Source organism: Canis lupus, chromosome 12 (genome assembly GCF_048164855.1).
Source record: "Canis lupus baileyi chromosome 12, mCanLup2.hap1, whole genome shotgun sequence".
NCBI lineage: Eukaryota > Metazoa > Chordata > Mammalia > Carnivora > Canidae > Canis > Canis lupus.
In genome coordinates, this window is record NC_132849.1 from 53,826,675 (window position 1) to 53,843,938 (window position 17,264).

At 37.6% G+C, this 17,264-nt stretch overlaps 1 protein-coding gene across 3 annotated transcripts in view; it reads left to right on the forward strand.

The window, feature by feature from the left end:
• The window catches only part of NBAS (NBAS subunit of NRZ tethering complex), a 319,184-nt gene that overhangs the window by 23,010 nt on the left and 278,910 nt on the right, over positions 1 to 17,264 (forward strand). For all 3 annotated transcript variants that reach the window (XR_012004753.1, XM_072771031.1, XM_072771030.1), the window contains exons 8-9: positions 1,160 to 1,293; positions 2,923 to 3,021. Coding sequence is in view for 2 of the 3 variants with exons in the window: in XM_072771031.1 (XP_072627132.1) it covers positions 1,160 to 1,293; positions 2,923 to 3,021 (233 nt within the window). In the remaining variant the exon portion in view is untranslated. The remainder of the gene's footprint in view (positions 1 to 1,159; positions 1,294 to 2,922; positions 3,022 to 17,264) is intronic.

Sequence of the window (17,264 nt, forward strand, 5' to 3'; positions counted from 1 at the left end):
TATTATGGAAGTCCAGGGGAGCCAAACTAACAAGTTTGGATCACTGTTTTCTAGACTTAGCACTGTCTGATAGAAAAGTAATGTGAATTATGTATGTGGTCATATGTGTAATTTAAAATTTCCTAGTAGCATTAAGAGTCAAAAGAAACAGGTGAAATTTATTATGTAACCTAATATATCATAAATATTATTTCAACATGTAATCAATATAAAGATTATTAATGAGCTATTCTACTTTCTTTGATTCCAAGTGTTTGAAATGTCATGTTTATTTTTATATTTATAGTCTATCCCACTTAGGACTAACTATCAAGTGTTCAGTAGCCACATTGGCTGCAGTATTTATTTTGTGGTTCTGGACAGTAAGGAGTCATTTGCCGTGATAAACTTTATTTTGTGTGCTTCCCAAGGTGCTGCCTTCAGATCCTTAACAATATAGCCTGATATTTAGTTCATTGAAAAAGGTTGCCATTGAGCGAATGTTTTGTCTTTTCCTTTTAGCTGCTGATGGGGCAAATGGAAGTGATTGAGACTTTTTTTTTTAAGATTTATTTTATTTGAGAGAGAGCGGGCATGTATGTGTGGGGGGTAGTGAAGGGAGAGAGAAATAAACAGACTCTGTGCTGAGCGCAGAGTCTGACTTGGGGCTTGATCTCATGACCCTGAGGTCAGACCTGAGTTGAAACCAAGAGTCAGATGCTCAACCAACTGTGCCACCCAGGTGCCCCAAGGCTTTTCTTTTCTTTCTTTCTTTTTCTTTTTTTTTTTTTTTTTAAGAGCATTAGTTACTGCTAGCAATGAAAATCATCATTTGGGAGCTTATATCTGAACTCTGTATCTTAGAATTCTTTGGGGTTGAATGGTGGCATTGCTCCCCGCCCCCCCAACAGAAGTACAGTCCCAACAGAAATTCTCATATCTAGGTGAATCTCTCATCCAAAGGGAGTTGTGTGTCTCTAGCCTTTGTTGGGAGGGCAGGTGTAAAGTTGGGTGTCTGGTTCTAGGCACTCTGATTTGCATGATTCTTCAGTATCTGGAGCAGTTCTGGGACTGTTGTAATGTGCACCTGGCAAGGCCAGCAACTGGGATGTCTTCCAACTATGCATGTGTTAACTTATTTGGAATCTTTTAGAAACTTAATTTGCCTCTTTTTCTATAGGCATCCAGTTTAGCAGGTGATTTGAGCTATGCCATTGCCGGGTTGATATTTTTAGAATATAAAGCCAGTGCACAGTGGTCTGCAGAACTCCTGGTCATCAATTACCGAGGAGAACTTAAAAGTTACCTTGTAAGGTAAAAATATACTTTATTTGGGAACTCCTATTTGAAATGTTTTTCTCTGGCCTAGTGTCAGATTTTGTTTTGTTTGTTCTTTTAGCATTTTGTTATGAAAAATTGCCAATATAACAGGAAGGTTGAAATAATTGTATAGTAAATACTCTTATACCTTCACTTAAATTCTGTAGTTTGTATTTTACTATGCTTGTATATTACATTTCTGTCCATCGCTCCATCTAGCCATTAATATTATTTTTTAATGAATTTCAGAGTTAATACTTAAATGCTTTAGTATGCATGTCATTAATTAAAAGTTTAACATTTTCTTATAGTTTTCTCTTTTGAAATAAAATTTGCATACAATGAAATGTATAGATTGTAAGTGTACCAGCCAGTGAATTATGACAAATGCATACACTTGTGTAATTCAAACCCCTATGAAGATGCAGAACATTACCATCCTGCTAGAAAGTTCCCTCCTGCTCGTTCCCAGTAAATCTGTCTACACCTACCCCCAGAGCAGCTATTGCTTATTTTTTTTTTTTCCATCCTAGATACGTTTTGCTTGTTCTGGTAATTCACATTAATGGACTCATAGTATGCACTATCCTGTCTGAGGCTTCCTTCACTTAGCATATTTTGACATTTATTTGTATTTTTTCATGTATCAGTTTATTCCATTTTATTATAATACTAATGTATTTCAGTGTATGAATATTTCATGTGTCCTAGTGTGAGTTGTTACAACAAAGTACCATAAACTGGGTGACTTATCAACAACGGAAATTTACTGCTCACACTTCCCAAGGGTGTCTGTGTTCTGGGTGCCAGCAGGGTTGGGTTCTGGTGAGAAACTTCTTTTGGTTTGCAAACTACTGACTTTTTGCTTCCTCACATGGTAGAAAGAGAGCTAGCTAGATCTCTGGCTTCCTAAGGGCAGTAATTCTTTTCATAAGGGCGTCATCCTCATGACCTAATGATTTCCCAAAGACCCCACCTCCAGATACCATCACAATGGCATTAGGGGTTTAAAATTAAGTTTTTTTTTTATTGGGGGATACAGACATTCATTCCATAGTGGGGTCACAGACATTCAGATCATAACATTCATGATTTGTTCTTTTGGCAGACTTCTGATTTCCAGTTTTGGGATACTGTGAATAAAGGTGTTATGACCATTCTTTTTTTTTTTTTTTTTTTATTTATGATAGGCACACAGTGAGAGAGAGAGAGGCAGAGACACAGGCAGAGGGAGAAGCAGGCTCCATGCACCGGGAGCCCGATGTGGGATTCGATCCCGGGTCTCCAGGATCGTGCCCTGGGCCAAAGGCAGGCGCCAAACCGCTGCGCCACCCAGGGATCCCTGTTATGACCATTCTTATACAAGTATTTATAGATATGTACTTTTATTTCTCTTGGGTCACTGTCTTTGAGTGGAACTACTGAGTCAGAGTATAGATAGTTAATTTTTACCTTTTCCTAGAGTTTTTCTATTATTCATATTACCACTAATAACTATCAGTGTTCTGGTGGTTTTGTATCTGCAGCTGTATTTGGTGGTGCCTTTTAAATTATAAAAGTTGTAGTGGGTATTTTTTGGTCTCTCATTGTGCCTTCCTGGTATTTTTTTCTTCTTAAATTTAGTGTTGGAACAAATCAGAGTTATCAAGAGAGTCATTGTTTCAGCTTCAGTAGTCATTATCCTCATGGAATCAACACAGCTGTGTACCATCCTGGCCACAGGTAAGCAACCATTTCTTCTATTTGGTAGAGCATCAGGTGCATGGAAAAGTCTTGGCACAGTTTCAGAGAGAAGAAATGGTCCATTCTGCTTATTTTGACTTCCTCATTTTCTTCTTTCTAGTATAGTTGTCTTCAGTATCTATAATATGGTTGTAGTCCTCTTCTGAGTATTTCTGTTCATCTGGCTGACTGAGCTTTGAGCTACACTGGGCAATGAGGAAGTTTTTCTTCTCTTTCTTAAATCTTATTTTCCTCATCTGTAAAATGTAGGTACCTAACTTCTAGGACTCCAGCAGGTTGACAGAACTCACAAAATGCTCTGTGTGAAGTGCCCTTGCATAGGACGTCTCAGTACATGTGCCCCCCTTTCTTCTCTGCGGACTAGGGCTGCTTTGATGGTTCCACAGCTGGTTCCTGCCTCTGTTGCCCCTTCTTCATATATGCCACTTCTCCATGGATTTGCCACCTACATTGAGGTTTCATTGAAAATTGGGAATTTTTTACTTCTGGTGATTTCTTTTCTTGAATTTTGTTATTTGAGGGTGAAATTTTTCTGTTTTATAAGGTAGCCAGGCTAGCTTTTTGGTTCTCTAACTGGGAAGAGTTACCAAGTTGTAAATCAGACAAACCTAGCTTAAATTCTGAATTTTGAGACTTACTCTGTGTCTGTTTGTAAGTCCTTAAACTCTCTGACCCTCTCTGTACTTAAGTCTTTTTGATGAAAAAGGTGTGCAGTTTTTATATTCTGTTCAGGCATGGGTCTTTTTTGTTCAGAATTTTATGATTGTGAGATTTTTATACTGCAAAGGAACCCACACCCCCCACAGTCCTGTATGTGCTTTTCCCTCATCCCCTCCCCACTAGAGATAACCACTGTCCTAAAGTTTGCATTTATCATTTTTTGATTTCTTTATAGTTTTAACACTTTACTCATTCTTAGTTTTGCTGTTTGACTTTATATAAATGGAATCATACGGAAGACACACAAATCTTCCTTTGAGACCTGCTTTTTGATGCATGTTTTTCTAGTTTACTACCATTTGGACATTTCTTTTTATGAATATATTGCAGCATATTTATTCATTCTCCTGTAAGTGAAAATTTGGTTTGTTTCCAGGTTTTTTTTTTTTTTTTTTTTTTTGGTTATAAAAATAGTACTGTGGCCAAAATGATTATGCATTCCTCTGACACATATGTGTAAGAGTTTCTCTAGGATCTATAAGTAGTAGTGGAATTGCTGAATTCTTGAGTAAGTACATCTTCAACTTTACTCGGTAATGCAAACATTTTTCAGAGTGTTTTCTGCCAGTGTACAATTCCATCCGCAGTGCATGAACGTTTCTGTGTTTTTTTATTAGCTCCCTTGATATCTCAGTTTTAAGTATTTGCTGATCTGGTAGGTATAAAAGAATATCTCATTGTGGTTTTAATTTTCTTTCCCTGATTACTGATGAGGTTGGACAGCTTTTCATGTTATTGGCCATTCAGGTTTTGTCACCTGTGAAATGCTTTTTTATATAATTTCTTAATTTTTATTGAGTGTTTGGTCTTGACATTATTTAATTCTGGGTTATGTGCATATAGTATCTTCTTCCAACATGTGACTTTTTTTTAAATTTACCTTTTTGGAGTTCTATCTGCATATAGCTTCAACTGTTAAATAATTTAAAACACTGAACTTTTCACCCAATTTCTTTCCAAAGATAACTACTTTGATCTATTTTATTTGGCCACTTTATTTGATAGCTTTGATTGTTTTCATACATAAAAATGCTTATGTTGTTACTTCTTGATTTCTCTGTCTTACACATTTCCTATTAATGTCTCTATGTGGAAGATGAGTATCTAGTTTTCTTACTCAGTCCTCACATATAAAAATCTAGCCTTCACTTGTTCAATTGTGATTTTCTAGTGTGAATATTATTAGGGTTATGTAGATGCTTTCACGGGTGAGACAAGAACCTTCTGTAGTATTGTGTGATTGCCTTCTCATTCTTATTTATCTGTTGATTCATTTATTTACTCATTCATTCGGTAAACATTCATTTCCTACTCTGTGCCATATGCTGTTCCTGATGCTTGGTATATACCTTATGGAACTTCTAGAGGGGATGACAGACTACAAACAATGAACATGAAGTATTTAAGGAACTGATAAGTCTGGTGTGGAAAAATGAACAGGGGATGGAGGACAGCAGCAGGGTGGGGAGTAGGGTATGGATTGTAATTCTAACTAGGGTAGACAGGTTACCCTCACTGAGAAAGTGACATTTATGCAAAGACCTGCAAGGGATATTCCTTATTTGATATCTGGGGGAAGAGTGTTCTTTGCAATAGCCAAAACAAAATGACTTGGGAGTGTGCTGGCCATTTTCTAGAAACTGCAAGAAGGCCAGTTTGGCTGAAGCTAATTGAATAGAGTAATATACTGATGTCAAAGAGACAAAGCCAGTGCTAAGTCATGGAGAAGCTTTGTAGGCTAGAGTAAGACCTATCTGGTAACTTCTCACTTGTATTTATTCTTATAGTTAACTTTTTACTTTGCCAAGTTTTTAAGTACACTTATTAGATTTGACGCTAAACTCAGCCCTGTTAATATAGAGCTCCTTTTAGTACACTGTTTCTGATTTGAGTTTGCATCTGCTGCATAGCTGTTTCCCTAAGAACTTGTGTAAGAATTTGACTTCATCATCCTGAGGATTGCTTTCATATTTTTTTGTTGCATCACCTATTTCCTGGATCCTTTTTTTTTGTTTTGTTTTGTTTTGTTTTGTTTATTTCACTGTTTTGGTGAACTTCTGTAATTCCCTAAGGAAGAGTACATCTGGAAGTATATAGTTTTTGAGGCCTTGCCTGTCTAAAAATGGCTTTTATTCTACCTTCATGCTTAATTGATAATTTGGCTGAATAGAATTGTAGGTTGGAAATAATTTTCTTAACTGGTTGTTGAAGATATTACCCAACTGGATGTTGAAGATATTACCCAATTATCTAGCTTCTAGGGCTGCCCTTGAGAATTCTCATGTACTTTTTTCCCCTCTATTTTTTTTTTTTTTTTTTTTGTCTCTCTTCTCCGTGGAAACTCAGATTCTTTTTTTTCCTACACTGTTTCTAAACTTGGTCGTATTCTGTCTTGGGAGCAGTGTTGACTTTTTTTCTTTTTTTTTTTTTTTAAAGATTTCATTAACTTATTCATGATAAACACACACACAGAGAGAGAGAGAGAGAGAGTGAGAGAGAGAGAGAGAGAGTGAGTCAGAGGGAGAAGCAGGCTCCATGCAGTGAGCCCAATGCGGGACTCGATCCTGGGACTCCAGGATTATGCCCTGGGCCGAACACAGGCGCTAAACCGCTGAGCCACCCAGGGATCCCCTTGGAGCAGTGTTTTATTTCCAAAGTATTGGCCCTTCATTTTGGATATTCACTTTTGGGAAAATTCATTGAATTATTTCTTTGATTGTTTCTTCCCCTCTGTTTTATCTTTTCTTTCTGGAACATCTGTTTTCTAGATGTTGAATCTCAGTGAACTCACCTTTATTCTTCTCCTTTATCCGTTTTGTTTTCATTAAAAAAGAGAAGTAAAAGATTATTTTAATTCTTTCTATATAAATATATTTACTTAATATAGTTTGAAGCACTTTTGAGATTTGTTATAAATATAATGAATTAATGATACATAGGATATCCAATTTAGAAAGAAAAATCTGTGTTCTGATTAATTTTTTCAGATCTGTGTTCTTTTTTTTTTTTAACTAATTTTTTTGTGCCTCATCTTTTTTGAACTAGGCTTTATGTTTTTTGTTTCAGTTGTTACATTTCTCATTTCTAGAAGTTCTCTGTAGTTATTTTATGAATCTCGTGAGCCACTTGTTTTGAGGGTTGTTTTGAGGACTAGATACATAGTAGGTCAGGAAATGATAGTAGTGGATAAATAAAATATTAATTTCTTCCTTTTGATTTGTGTGGCTCCTGCCTTAAAGAGTCAGTTTGCTATATCATTAAGAAATTTGACAATCCAGTTGCAAGTCTAGTTAAACTAAAAAAATTAAAAAATTGTTTATTATATTTAGCATATTATTTTCCAGTCTGAAATAATAGACCTTTGTTTTATTTTGGATACGCTTGAGTGATAACAAACACAGTTAGAGGTCTTTACATTTTATAAAATTGAATATAATTGTATATGCTGCAAATTACTGCCATTTTCTTAAAACATTTCTTTTCTTAAAACATTGTATAAAATAAACACATTACAAGAATAAGAAAATTGTATTTTTATTTTATTCTTTCAACTTCTTTTTTTTAATAATAAATTTATTTTTTATTGGTGTTCAATTTGACACCATACAGAATAACACCCAGTGCTCATCCCGTCAAGTGCCCCCGCTCAGTGCCCGTCACCCAGTCACCCCACCCCCCGCCCTCCTCCCCTTCCACCACCCCCTAGTTCGTTTCCCAGAGTTAGGAGTCTTCATGTTCTGTCTCCCTTTCTGATATTTCCTACTCATTTCTTCTCCTTTCCCTTCTATTCCCTTTCACTTTTATTTATATTCCCCAAACGAATGAGACCATATAATGTTTGTCCTTCTCCGATTGACTTACTTCACTCAGCATAATACCCTCCAGTTCCATCCACGTTGAAGCAAATGGTGGGTATTTGTCGTTTCTAATGGCTGAGGAATATTCCATTGTATACATAGGCCACATCTTCTTTATCTATGCACCTTTTGATGGACACCGAGGCTCCTTCCACAGTTTGGCTATTGTGGACATTGCTGCTAGAAACATCGGGGTGCAGGTGTCCTGGCATTTCACTGCATCTGTATTTTTGGGGTAAATCCCCAGCAGTGCAGTTGCTGGGTCGTAGGGCAGGTCTATTTTTAACTCTTTGAGGAACCTCCACACAGTTTTCCAGAGTGGCTGCACCAGTTCACATTCCCACCAACAATGCAAGAGGGTTCCCTTTTCTCTGCATCCTCTCCAACATTTGTGGTTTCCTGCCTTGTTAATTTTCCCCATTCTCACTGGTGTGAGGTGGTATCTCATTGTGGTTTATTTCTACACAAGGCTGGTTCAACACTCGTAAAACAATCAATGTGATTCATCATATCAGCAAGAGAAAAACTAAGAACCATATGATCCTCTCAATAGATGCAGAGAAAGCATTTGACAAAATACAGCATCCATTCCTGATCAAAACTCTTCAGAGTGTAGGGATAGAGGGAACATTCCTTAACATCTTAAAAGCCATCTACGAAAACCCACAGCAAATATAATTCTCAATGGGGAAGCACTGGGAGCCTTTCCCCTAAGATCAGGAACAAGACAGGGATGTCCACTCTCACCACTGCTATTCAACATAGTACTAGAAGTCCTAGCCTCAGCAATCAGACAACAAATAGACATTAAAGGCATTCAAATTGGTAAAGAAAGAAGTCAGACTCTCCCTCTTCGCTGATGACATGATACTCTCTACATGGAAAACCCAAAAGACTCCACCTCAAGATTGCTAGAACTCATACAACAATTTGGCAGTGTGGCAGGATACAAAATCAATGCCCAGAAGTCAGTGGCATTTCTATACACTAACAATGAGACTGAAGAAAGAGAAATTAAGGAGTCAATCCCATTTACAATTGCACCCAAAAGCATAAGATACCTAGGAATAAACCTAACCAAAGAGGGCCTTTACCTCTTTAGAGGTAAAGAGATCTATATCCTAAAAACTACAGAACACTTCTGAAAGAAATTGAGGAAGACACAAACAGATGGAAAAATATTCCATGCTCATGGATTGGCAGAATTAATATTGTGAAAATGTCAATGTTACCCAGGGAAATTTACACGTTTAATGCAATCCCTATCAAAATACCATGGACTTTCTTCAGAGAGTTGGAACAAATTATTTTAAGATTTGTGTGGAAGCAGAAAAGACCCCGAATAGCCAGGGGAATTTTAAAAAAGAAAACCAGAGCTGGGGGCATCACAATGCCAGATTTCAGGTTGTACTACAAAGCTGCGGTCATCAAGACAGTGTGGTACTGGCACAAAAACAGACACATAGATCAGTGGAACAGAATAGAGAATCCAGAAGTGGACCCTCAACTTTATGGTCAACTAATATTCGATAAAGGAGGAAAGACTATCCATTGGAAGAAAGACAGTCTCTTCAATAAATGGTGCTGGGAAAATTGGACATCCACATGCAGAAGAATGAAACTAGACCACTCTCTCTCACCATACACAAAGATAAACTCAAAATGGATGAAAGATCTAAATGTGAGACAAAATTCCATCAAAATCCTGGAGGAGAACACAGGCAACACCCTTTTTGAACTCGGCCACAGTAGCTTCTTGCAAGATACATCCAGGAAGGCAAAAGAAACAAAAGCAAAAATGAACTATTGGGACTTCATCAAGATAAGAAGCTTTTGCACAGCAAAGGATACAGTCAACAAAACTAAAAGACAACCTACAGAATGGGAGAAGATATTTGCAAATGACGTATCAGATTAAGGGCTAGTTTCCAAGATCTATAAAGAAATTATAAACTCAACACCAAAGAAACAAACAATCCAATCATGAAATGGGCAAAAGACATGAAGAGAAATCTCACAGAGGAAGACATAGACATGGCCAGCACGCACATAAGATGCTCTGCATCACCTGCCATCAGGGAAATATTCTTTCAACTTCTTAATACGTAGTGTGGCTTCTTCATGTTTGTTTTTATAGTTCAGATACCATGTTTTCGTGGCATAGCTTCACATTAAGTCTTGGATTTAAATTTTGCTGTTAGAAAGGTAGCATGTGTTTTGCTCTGACATGCTCAGCTTTCTTTGGTGAGTTTTGTCAAGCCTAGACAGTGTATGTACTATACCCATGTGACACTGAGTGCTAGTTTGTTTTCTGTTGCAGTTGGCCTCTTTATGTTTGCATAGTCTTTGATGCTGTGTTGTATTATGTTCAAGACAGGTTTTGCTCTTTGCTCTTTTAAGGCCTTTGTTTCTTTTATTCAACTTGATTTTGTTGTTTCAATGTGTAGGTATTAATATCTTTCTTGGTAAGTATATACATTTAAAAGTTTATATTGTACTTTACTTTCTTAGCACATATACACATTTATAAACATTTAACATACTGTCCATTAAAAAGTGCATTCTGTTAGAGGAATTGTCTGTATTACAAAGATTGATGAGGGGGACGCCTGGGTGGCTCAGTAGTTGAGCATCTGCCTTCAGCTAAGGGTGTGATCCTGGGTCCAGGATTGAGTCCCGCATCGGGCTCCCGGTTAGGAGCCAGCTTCTTTTTCTGCCTGTGTCTCTGCCTCTCTCTCTGTGTATCTCATGAACAAATAAATCTTTAAAAAAAAACCCAAAAGATTGATGAGACAGAAAGTCTGTTTTATCTTTGGCCAGCTTTTCATTGCTCTCATATTATTGTGGCTTGTAGTGTACAGTACACCCTTGATAAGTATTGTGAAGATGTAAAGATGAAGGACAGTCCTGACCTCAGGGCCTTATATTCTTGAATGGGAAATAACATGTATATATGCATATATATGCCTGTATATCTACTATATATATTTCTAATGTCTGATACACATTTTCTCTATTTAAAAGTGTGTACAAATATGTACATGTATTTATATTATGTGTGTGTGTGTATACACTGGAATGCAGGCTAGAAATATGTAAGAGTCTTAAAAGGATGCAGGTATGGTGTTCTGGGGATCTAGATGAAGGAGATAATTCTTCCTTGAAAGATCAGGGAAGTATGGTGGGCAGCACTTGCTCTTGCTTTGGAGAGTGGCTACAGTCTGGGCCTGATGGCTATTCCAGGCAAAGTGACAGTGTGAACAGTGACAGGAGAAAGGAAGCTACAGTGTTCTTTAGGGGAATTGCAGGCAGTGTAGTTTGGCTGACACTGTAGGGTGTCTGTGGCAGGGGAAGAGAGGTCATGGTAGGAGATGGGGTCTTGGAAGGCAAGTTGAGGTCAGATAATTGGGAGCTTGAGTGGCAGCTTGTTCTTTAGGGAACTCAGAGTTTTGAGAAAAAATAGGATCAGCTATGCTTGGAGAAATGTTGATTCAGTTAGGAGAGACTATAGGCTGGATGACTCCTAGCTGATAAGGTCCTAGTTCAGGCCACAGGCAGTGAGAGCCTATTTGTTTTCTTATATAGATTTGCTGTTCTGTGTTTGTGTCACATTTTGGGCACTACTTAGGTATACATCACACCTTATTTTTTTCTATTTTGATGAATGGATCTTTTTTCTTTTTTTTTAAGATTTATTTATTATTCATTCATTCATTCATTCATTCATTTATTCATTCATGAGAGACAGTGACACAGGCAGAGGGAGAGGCAGGCTCCTTATGGGGAGCCTGATGTAGAACTAGATTCCAGGACTCCAGGATCATGACCTGAGCTAAAAGCAGACACTCAACCACTGAGCCACCCAGGTATCCTGATGAATGGATCTTTTATGCCCAGTTGGAATGTTGTATATCTGAAGGCAGAGAATGTGTCATGTACATGTACATACTCACCTCTAGTATAAGATTCTGTTTTCCTTAAAAAAAAAAAAAAAAAAAAAAGATTCTGTTTTGCTAATTGATACTTTTCCCTCTGTGGATTTCTTGGATAAGTAATTTCAATTTCCTGAATAGAAAAGAAGGATTAAGTTTTGATATTTCTCTTCCTTTTTTCTTCTATTTTGTATTCTTATTCATCCTTCACATTTCTGTTTTATTTTTCTTGTCCCTTTTAAAAGAGGTATATATATATATATTTTTTTTAAAAGAGGTATAATTTATATCATAGTCCTTTCCTGTTTTGTTTTGCTTAGTTTATTTCATACAGACCACTCCACTGTCTTGATATATTACAAAGGTCAATATTTGATTTCTTTTTTCCTTGACAGTATTTCAGGGGGCTAAGTGGGTTCACTTGGCACCATAGATTTGAAATTATCATTCACTAAATACTTATTACATGATAGCATTTTGTCATAAGTCATATTCTGTTTATTACTCCTCAAGCTTTCGCTTTATGGCCCAGGATCTAAGCAAATTATAGGAATTTTAGAGGCAGGGATAGTCTTTATAAAAATTTTGGACTTTTAACTGTTTATCAAACGACAAAAAGAAGGCCTCTTCTTGGTACTGCAATCATATACAATTGTTGATAGCAGTCAACTTGGAGATAGATGACTGCATTAAGGTTTCTGAATGAAAATTGTTACAAAGCAAGGAGTATGTGTAAATGCCCTGTTGTGCCTGACAAAAATATTGCTAGATTGTTTATTTTTTCCATTATGCAGTTTTTTTTAAATGAAAGAAGCTGAAATATTCATCACATTTTTATTTATTTTTGGTTACTCTAGTAATGTGAGCCTGTGATATTTATCATCTACAAGGCTTTTATAAATGTGAAATAAATCAGCCAGAGTGGAGTTGGAATAAATTGGCAATGTACAAACTCAAGGTTTTATGAAATTCATTGTTTTGCCTGATGCTGCGAGCACTGTTGAAGAAGAGAAATTGAGGTGGTAAATTGGGTAATAGGAAACAAAAATTAATTGAGCAACTTCGGATTAACTCTGTGGGTTTGCTGATTTTGACTGTTTCCTTCGTTAAATGTCCTCACTGAATAATGAATGTATTTTATCCCCCACCAGACTCTCTCCTTTTATGGTGCTGCTCCTCTTTGAGACCCACCCCCAAACCTCCCTACTTTTTCTTTTCTGTTCTTAGTATTCTCGTTGTTAATTTTGGTTTAGATGGCGCCTTAATTACAACTAAGAAGAATTTCTTAATCCCTCTGCATTCTTAGGGGGGACAGCAGTCAGCCTATAGTACTGTGCTCAGTGGTGGAGATTCAGATATAGTGCCTCCCCTCTAGCAATTTAAAGTTTATTTTGGGAATCATATTCACCAAGAAGGGCACTCAGTGTGAGTTAGGTTGAAATAGAAGACTTTATCTGCGTCTATTTTTATTTATTTTTTAAAAGATTTTATTTATTTATTTGACAGAGCACAAGCAGGGGGAACAGCAGAATGAGAGGGAGAAGCAGACTCCCCACTGAGCAGGGAGCCTGATGCAGGGCTCTATCCCAGGATCCTGGGATCATGACCTGAGCCTGAAGGCAGACACCTAACCCACTGAACCACCCAGGCACCCCTGTGTCTGTATTCTTAAATATAGACATTGCTTTCAACAGTATCTAGCTTTCTTCTAAGGTTTTGTTTTTAATTTCATTGTAAATTTCTATAAGCAAAATCTGACATATTCAACTTTAAATGTCCAACAGTTGCTTGATAACTACACAAAGAGTGAAAGTAACTTCTTTTAGAATCTAATTTACATCTCAGCAGTGACAAATAGAGAATATGCCTTCTTTCTCTAATCCTTTTGAGAAGCCATTCATGCTCAGAATCCTTGATGGCTTTTTGATACTGATTTTAAGTGTATAATTCAGTGATTTTTTTACATAAATATTCATAATTGTGCAATCATTATAAGTTTTAGGTTATTCCCATTACCCCTAACTTTCTCTATGCCAGTAAGTGTTCTGGAGTGTAAGCCATACCTCAGGAAAATAAGTAAGGAGTGAATAAGAAAGAAAAAACTCTACATAGGCCTTCATTTGAACATTTCTTTTTAAAAAATATTTAATTTATTTATTCATGAGAGACACACAGAGAGAGGCAGAGAGCCATAGGCAGAGGGAGAAGCAGGCTCCCTACCAGGAGTCTGATGTGGGGCTTGATCCCTGGACCTGGGATCACGACCTGAGCCAAAGGCAGATGCTCAACCGCTAAGCCACCCAGGTGTCCCTGACCATTTTTTATATTAAGAAAGCTACTCAGCTTTACGTTAAGAAAAGATACTCTTACTGTCTGTGGGGAAGAACCATGACTAATATATGTCACCATTGTACAAGGGAGAATCCAGACTTTTGGGATGATTATAAAAGTTTCTTTCCTCCTGTTTTTGGTCAAATCCAGTTTGTGCAGAAGAACTTGAGACAACATTTATAGGGAATAATAAAATATGGTTGCCTTAAAATAGGTTATAGTCAGATTACAAAGGACTTTGGTTGAGGAGTAGCTGGTAATTGATGCACCATTTGGAGCCGCTGCTAGTCTAGGGAAGCCTCAGAAGATGGAATAAGACATGGTCTTTAGAAAGCTGTTTGTTTTAGGGGAGGCTGAGGAATACCAGTACGAACTGGCATCCTGCAGTGGTAAAAGGCTATGCTTTATGTATGTTGATGTGGTCATCTCATGTGGGTTTCTGATTTTCCACAACCAAATCATAGATGCTTTAAAAACATGAGCCCTTTATATTCCTGGGATAAAGGCAGCAGTCCAAATAGAATAGCTACTACTTAGTGGGAAATAAAAAATGTTTGTTGTGTGAATGGACTCTCAAGTAACAGGATGGTAACTTCCCTGGGACAGAAGGGAAGGAAAACAGTTTTGGGGGATGGAAAGGGAAAGGGGTGCAGTAGTGTGTGCTGGAGGGCCACAGTCTCTTCTTAATACATAGCTTTATCTGGGGAAATATAGGTTGGTCCCACAAATATTTAAAGTTGATCTTGTGGAGAGGGTGGTGTTGAGAGTTCCCTACCTTAAAGGTTTATGCAAGGGCTTAGGCAAGTTTTTTTTTTTTTTTTTTTTTTTTGCAAGTTTTATTCTCCTTCTTTGAGCCATAACTTCTGTTAGATCTAGGAGTTGCATTTGGAAGCCAATCGGTGGATTATCACAGCTATCACGTTGCTGTAACATAGCCCGTCTTTCTGGTTCTTCAGGTCATGCGTATTCTATGAGAATCGGGGCATCGATAAGGGAAAAGATATGCTCTACTGACAGTTGGAAGACCAGTTAGGTATAAATTGCATTAAGATATTTTTTATAAATCCTAACTAGATAAGATTAACAATTTTATGAGGGATTGCTTATAGAATAGGAAAGAGAACACTGTAGTTATGATCGTTGCTGATTATTTCCCACTGCAGTGAGAGAATGCATTTGGCCTTTGATAATGTAGGGGCTATTGGCATTTGAGAGATTAATGTGCAGCCTTGTACCTGAGAAGTGTGAATGTCAGTAATTGAGTTGACCTTGTATTAAGGAGTTTTTCATTTTGCCTCTCAATTTCTCATTTCTCCAGCATGAGAAAATTCTCCTTTTTCTAAGTTCAGGTCAGTTTTTTGAGGAGAAGTGAAGGGTGCTGTTGTCTGTCGAGAAAGCTGCGGTGTCTCATAGAGGTGAAAGCTCTTCGGTGTGAGTAAGAGACTTCCGAACTTCACAGACTAAATTTTTTGTTTTTACAAGCATTTGTTTTGGGGAGACAGGGAAGTGGAGAGTCTTGGCCGTATCCTGTGATCTTTTTTCATCCAGAATATCTTACAGATAGGTAGTCATGTGTGACTCAGAAGTATCTTGGTCCTTAGCAGCTTCCAGCTGGGTGCATTTTAAGTCCAAGACTTCAGTGTTTGGAGGTTTTTATCTGTTCAGCTGGTAAATCAATCAGTTGATTAATTTTTTTCTTTTGGAGTGTTTTGGTTATAATTTAACTTGATATGATAACTTTTTCTTTAAAAAATTTTTATTATGTCAGAGCATTTCATTAATCTTAGGCAAGATAGTTTATATTTTGTTTATACTCCCCATCCGGGATCCCTGGGTGGCGCAGCGGTTTGGTGCCTGCCTTTGGCCCAGGGCGCGATCCTGGAGACCCGGGATCGAATCCCACATCGGGCTCCCGGTGCATGGAGCCTGCTTCTCCCTCTGCCTGTGTCTCTGCGCCTCTCTCTCTCTCTCTGTGACTATCATAAAAAAAAAAAAAAAAAATTATACTCCCCATCCCCTGGTTATAAGGATTACCCTATAATCCCTTTGCAAAGATTTATGGAAATGCAATTTTAGGAAGTAACTTGGACCAGAATGAATTTCTTCTTCTACTTGAAGTGAAGCTGGTTGTTGTGCATTCCCTTTGCGAGTAGAGAGCTGAAAGGAGAAGTTATCTTTGGCTTATTTTATAGGAATGAAGGAGTGATATTTAATTATGTTTTATGGATAAATGGGAAATTAAAAAAATATAGGTTTCTGACCTCATAGAATGTGTGCTGGGTTAGGAGACAGAAGATCAGAGTTCTATTCTTGGTTCTACTTATTAGCTGTGTAATTTCAAAGTAAGTCGTTCTTTCCGGACCATTCTTTGCTGGCATTCACTGAACACAGTACATGGTTTTGGTAGGCTGCTCAAGAACCTATGAGGTCTGGTATAGACTACTAGATAGCATTTAACAGAGGAATATTGTGGTAGGGAGTTTGGTAGTAGGCATTAGAGACAGAACCCATTGTTAGGAATACTTGACAGGCCACAGTTAGGGTTCAAAGACAAAACTTTTTTCCTTGGGAGAACAAGTTTGAAGAAGACTTTAGTAATTGAGCTGCTAATGCTGGAGCAGAAGGTGAATTTGGTTTCAGAACCTGAGTAGTTCTATAATTAGGATCCAAAGTAGACATAGAATGGACCAGATCCAGATGGGCAGGTGCTGAACATACTAGGCTTTTGCAGTGGAGTTGCTTAAATCCATCCTGAGGCTTGGGAGGGAATTTGTTTCAGATGATCATTGGCATCAGCTGTGGGTCAAGGGAAAGAATCAGTTAAAGACATCTGGGAAATCTAAATTAACTTGTTAGTTAGCATTGCTATGGATATTCTGCTTACTAGGTTAGTGGTTCTTAACAAGGTATGGATAACAGAATCACCTAGGCTGTACTGTTAAAGACTTGATCGGTTAAGGTATAGGATGTGGTTATAGCATCTGTTTGTTAAAAGACTCTCTAGGGGATTCTGATGCCCCCACTACTCTTGAGAACCCTTTGCTAAGGCTTTGGAAGGTTAAGTAAAATGAATGAAAGATCTCCTTGCTTTTGAAGTTGCCCTAATGAAGGGTAGGACTACATTTTGTTTTAGGTGTTATCTCCTTTCTGTAGACTGTGGATGCCTAGAACACTGGATTGAGAAGTGCTGTGAGCCCAGGTCTGAGCCTATTAGGAGCTAACTGGTATAGGACAAGGTGTGGAAGTAACAGAGCTGGGTGTTTTTCTTCTCTTGTCTAGCCACATGCAAAGAGAGAATGCGTGTGTGTTTATTCTAGCTCTGTAAATATTCCTTGGAAGCCTGCCGCATGCCAAACTGCTCAGGCGTTGGCGAGATGTAGAG